The 6,000-nt window shown below is 43.4% G+C and overlaps 1 protein-coding gene across 1 annotated transcript in view; it reads left to right on the top strand.

Annotated features, from left to right (window-relative positions):
* The first annotated feature begins 484 nt into the window (after positions 1 to 484).
* LOC114276226 (putative L-gulonolactone oxidase 6) overlaps positions 485 to 6,000 on the top strand; it is a 73,400-nt gene continuing 67,884 nt past the window's right edge. The window contains exon 1 of the mRNA XM_028218006.2: positions 485 to 1,244. Within this exon, the coding sequence (XP_028073807.2) occupies positions 591 to 1,244 (654 nt within the window). The 5' untranslated portion in view covers positions 485 to 590. The remainder of the gene's footprint in view (positions 1,245 to 6,000) is intronic.

Raw genomic sequence — 6,000 nt, 5'->3', positions numbered from 1 at the left:
AAAAGTCAAAAATTTTATTTTCTCTCTACTTTTTGCACATCTGTTCGTAAAAAGTTAAAAAGTCATCCCAAACATACTAGTTTTTTTTACCTTATATTTTAATCAAAAAGCCAAAAAGTTATTAAAATAGTCTGTTCCCAAACGAGGCCTAAGTTATAAAAAAATAAAAAATAAAAAACAAGTCTTATTTATAAGCCCATCATTATGTTTTATAATTGTAAAAATGTTATTATCACATTATTTTCATATTTAAATTCGATATGAATATTTTTTTTTTAACATAGTATGAGATTATTTTGTGTGAAGAGGAGTGATATAATTTATCTACAGTATAAAGTTTACTAAAAAAGTACTTTTGCTCAAAATTATTATTCCTGAAATAAGTTGTCAAAGATCCTTTTCCCACCTTATATCCCATCAACAAACCAAACAAAGCCCATAGAGATACGGTGGATTAATTTAATTTAACTACTTCCATATATATACATAAACTCTATACACTAATCTAAGCAATTTTATCAGCAAGAAAAAAAACATAAAAACCTCAACCAAATCTCTCATCATTGATCGATTTACCATCCAAGAAAACCATGTTTCGCCTATTTTTGTTTTTAATATTGATTTGTAAGGTGGATAGTAATCCTCCAGATGATCCCATCAAGTGTTCATCATCACCAACAAAGAAGTGCACCATCACAAACTCCTACGGTGCTTTCCCTGACCGAGCCCTGTGTCGCGCATCCGACGTTGCCTACCCGACAACAGAACAAGACCTCATCTCACTCGTTGCATTGGCTAGCAAAAACAAGAGAAATATCAAAGTATCCACTCGCTTCTCTCACAGTTTGCCAAAGTTGGTCTGTCCTGACGGGGAAGATGGGCTTGTCATCAGTACCAAATTTCTCAACAGGACTTTGGAGACAGACCATCTGAGCATGACCATGAGTTTTGAGACCGGTGTGACATTGAGAGACTTGATTAGTGAGGCTGCCAAGGCTGGTTTGGCACTGCCTTATGCCCCGTATTGGTGGGGTGTGACTGTGGGTGGCATGATTGGAACAGGAGCTCATGGAAGCAGCCTCTGGGGTGTTGGGAGTGCTGTTCATGACTATGTGGTTGGGCTCCGAATCATCACTCCGGCTGGACCTGAAGATGGCTATGCCAAGGTCTGGACCCTCAGCAATGGTGACCCTGACCTGAATGCAGCTAGAGTCTCTCTAGGAGTCCTTGGAGTTATTTCACAGGTACTATTTGATAAGGGTCAAACCATTTTCTCTACTCAATAATTTTTTTTTTCTTATTATTATTAATATATATATATGTATATATACGTATTGTTAATTTGGTTTTGTAAACTTATTTTTTGATTTGTTTGTTTCTCCAGTATCAACTTGTTATACATTGTTGAGTTCAATTTTTTAATAATTTCAATTTTTTCAATAAAAAGTGACTGAATAAAATTTCAAAAATTGAAATTATTAGTAAATAAACTCAACAATGTATAGCAAGTTAACATTCCCTCTCATTTGTAATCTAATCTCACATGTGAAAAGACAAACAAATCGAGAAATAAGATTACGAAACCAACTTAATAATATATATATATATATATATATATATCAAAATAAAACTTCACTTCAGGTGGAATCTGTCTCAATAATATAAAATGATCTTTTTTAATGTGTACCCGTCTTGCAAGATAAACAAACTGAAAAACAAGAGTGCATTAAAGCAGACATGTTGCCCAATGACAAAGACAACAGAATGACAAACCTAGAATCTAGAATTATCTAGAAATGAAATTTTATACTATTTCAAGTCATAAATTATTAGAAACACTTAAATTTTTAATTAAAAAAAAAATATGAGCCTAACATATACATACACAGTAACACACCCACTTACATTTCTGACACACATGAGTGAGTGTCACGAAGGTATCAATAATATGATAACACTCAACAATAAATTTATACCAATTTTCCAATATAACTACCTTGCTACATGAAAAGGTAAATACTACAAAATTGTTAGATAATGAACGGTTGCATTGAATGTTTTTTAGCCATGTACAAGTATTAGTTTAATGTATGAAAAAAAGAAAGAAGCACTCACTACATCGCGGAACTGAGCGACACAACATAGAGAAAGGTTTGGAAAACAAAACAACTTAAATTTTGTGTTCAATTGATTTAGTTGGCCTGGTCGGCAATCAATTTGGCCTACTAACGTGGTCGCTTGGAAGTGGTCAATCATATCAGATTTGTTTACTACAATTTTATTTTATTATTTTTATTTTATTTTTATAATTGAGTGTTTGAGTGAATTTAAGCACACCTTGACTAATTTCAAGAAATTAATCTCATCGTCTACTTACGAGGGTTCCATTTGAAACCAGGACAAATGTCGTGTATGAAAATGACTCCAAAAAATTTATTGCTATTAGTGAGTATTGAATCTGAGACTTGGAAAGAACACACCCCCAAGCCTCAAGTTTTGTTTACTACAATTTTTTACAAGTTAAAAATTAATAATTATTTTATTATTTATTTTTTAATTTATTTAAATTATTTTTTTCTTCTTGAATGTACCAAACACTCTTGATACTCAACACATTTGAGACAAAAATAAATAATAATAATTGGAAAGATGCTCAATACGTAAGAATACAAGAACATGTTTACAAAAGGGATGACAACAATGAAAAGTACAAATATTGATATAACATATAAATAAATAAATACATATGACATGGATAGGCCCATAAGGCTTATAGCCCACAGCAAACAACCCCAAACCCATCGCTTGGGGCCCATAGCATAACCCGGTTGGCAAAGCCCAGGACAGCTGGAGGCCATCTGGGCATGAAGGTCCAATGACATTCAGGCACATGGCAGGTGAAACACAGGCCACATCAGCAGACAAAGATCTGCAGAGTTATTGCCACAACACATCACCATTAATGCAGCCCATCACAGCATTTATTACGACAACACCTCTCCGTCGGAACAGAGCCCCCTCACCCTGAACAAGGTAAGCTACGGCACAGGCTTTCGGCGGAAGGGGGCACGTCGCAAGGGACAGTGAAATGATTACCAAAGGATATAAGGAAGAATCGAAGACAAGAGGAAGGTTAAGCTTTTCTATCTCTCTCTCTATATATATATATATATTTCCTTCTTCCTCTACTGATTTACTCGCCGGAGGGTTCACTGGGGGACTACCCCGTTCCTCTTTGGACTTGCTTGCAGGTCATCTGGTGGAATCATCCGCCTGAATCGGAACTTGAAGAGCTTGGACCAGCCCGACCCATCCACCCAGGACGAACAGCATCATCAGTTGGCGCCGTCTGTGGGAACTTGTGGTTTATTCGTGCGCTAGTTGTGTCCACTATCGCCGGAGCCCCCCTTTCTCATCGTTACCTTTTCCTCTCACCCGTCCAGGTGTATGGTCACGACTAGGTCCATGGCTTCTCACCATAATACCACTGATCATCAAACAGACCCTTCCCATCCAAACAACCCACCACAATAAATCATCGAACTTACTAACAGCATTAACCGCATGGTCGAGCAAAACCAGGCCCTGATCAGTGCCTTACTGCAAAGAAACCTCCCCGCTCGACCTCCAGATATTCCACCCAACCAAGAAAGAACCCCGGTCCACACTGCTCCACAACCCCCTCCGCTCAACCCAGAAGGTGTACAACCTCCTCCTCCTCCACATATGAGCCTACCACCTCCACCCCCACGCCCGTCAGTCGTGGCACTAGCCCCTGAGGGGGAAGCCAGCAGCGTCCAGCCTCCATTGACCGACCATGGCGATAACATTCCCCTCTGGGACGCTGAACTCCAAGCTATGAAGCTCCAACTACAAGGGGTCATGCAGAACATTCAGCACAAGCCCTCGGTTACCGCCAACTCGCCTTTTGTTGCCTCCATCCGGGACAAACCATTGCCCGCCAAGTTCAAAATGCCCACCATTGACTCTTTCGATGGCACGACGGATCCAGTTGACCATCTGGAAACCTACCGCACCCTCATGATCCTCCATGCTTTCCCTGACGAGATCATGTGCCGAGCTTTCCCGGTGACACTGAAGGGATCAGCTCGGTTGTGGTTTAGCCAATTACCGGCGGACTCCGTCTCCACTTTTCAACACCTCAATGACTCTTTCCTGAGCCATTTTATCGGAGCCCAGCGTCAAAGACGCCCAGCCACCCAACTCCTTAACATTCGTCAGACCGAGGGGGAGTCGCTCCGGAGCTTCGTCACTCGCTTCAACACCGAAGCCCTTCAAGTAGCGGAGAATGACGACAAGGTCATCCTCACGGCTTTCATGGCCGGCCTATGGTCGTCCGATTTTCTTTTCTCCCTCTCCAAAAACCCTCCAACCACCATGGCAGCCCTACTATCCAAAGCCCAGAAGTACATGAATGCTGAAGATTCCCTAGCCGCTCGGCAGGACCTAATCACTAAAAATCCGACCCCCAGAGACAAGAGGAAAAACTCGGAACCCAGGACCGCCCAGTATAATAGCCAAACACCCCACTATAATGACCGACCCCACCGAGCCGACCGGTCGGTTCGAGCGGTACACACCACTCAACTCTCCCATGGAACACGTCCTCAATCAGATCCAGCAGGACTACCCCCTCAAGTGGCCCCTGCCTTCACGAAACCCTTCCAATCAGAAAGATCAGTCCAAATACTGCCGTTTCCACCAAGGCCATGGCCATACCATCGACGAGCGTATTAACCTCAAAGATCAGATCGAGACCTTTATACGTCAGGGCCGCCTCAGCCGATTCACAGACACCCACCCTCAGCAAAGGCAAAGAACCAACCTTCCCAGGAACAATCGCCGGCATACACCACCCCGGAACCCAGCCCCACCTAACCAAGGCCATGATCGCCCACCGCCACAGCCTTGACCTCCAGGCAATCCCCCTCCACCAGTCAGAGAAATCAGAGTCATTTCAGGCGGCCTTGCTTGCGAGGGACCATCCCGCTCGGCTCAGAAGGCAGTGCGCTCAGAAAAATAAGGCAGGGCTCAGACAAAGCAGTGGCGACGGTGGACCGACCTTCCAAACAGTCAAAACAGTGGATCGAACCCATCACCTTCACGGACACCGACTGTGCAGAAGTCCGTTACCCATATGATGACCCCCTTATCATTTCCGCCATCCTCTCCAACTACAAGGTCAGACGAGTTCTCATAGACAACGGCAGCTCTTCAGACATCATCTTCCTCAATTACTTTCGCCAGCTCAAGATTGGGGAAGAAAGCTTGTCTCCTCTCCAAACCCCTCTGGTCAGTTTCACTAGCGACCGTGTGACCTCCATCGGATCCATCGATCTACCTATAACCATTGGCGAACACCCGAGGCAGACCACTAAGTTGCTCACCTTCCTTGTGGTCGACTGCCCCTCTGCTTATAACATCATCCTTGGCCGCACGGCCCTAAACGCCTTCCAAGCCATCACATCCACATATCACCTTGCCATCAAATTTTCTACCGATCTCGGCGTCGGAATTGTCAGAGGAGAACAGACCGTGGCTAGGGAGTGTTGTGTCGCCTCCCTCAAAGAAGTCAAGCTGAAAGAGGCCATGATCATCGAAGGGCTTGACGTCCGAGACGAGGACGAGCTGGTCAGAGGAGAACCTGTGGAGGAACTTGTTAAAGTTAACATTGATCCCACTAACCCCACCAAAACTGCCAAAATCGACAGCCAACTACCTTTCCAAGCCAAGGCCGACCTTACTGCTCTCCTGACCGAGCACAGAGATGTTTTCGCCTGGACCCATTCAGACATATCAGGCATTGACCCCTTCTTCATAACCCATCGCCTCAGCATCGAACCCCACTTTCGACCCCACCGCTAGAAGCAACGCATTTTCCATCCGGAGCGCAACACTCTTATAGCCGCAGAAGTTGACAAGCTCCTCGAGGCCCAATTCATCAAAAATGTGGACTACCCTCGATGGTTGTCCAACGTG

The sequence above is a fragment of the Camellia sinensis genome, chromosome 2 (genome assembly GCF_055761805.1).
Source record: "Camellia sinensis isolate YWXY chromosome 2, ASM5576180v1, whole genome shotgun sequence".
NCBI lineage: Eukaryota > Viridiplantae > Streptophyta > Magnoliopsida > Ericales > Theaceae > Camellia > Camellia sinensis.
Note: the sequence above shows the minus strand (reverse complement) of the source record. Positions and strands in the feature narration are given on the sequence as shown.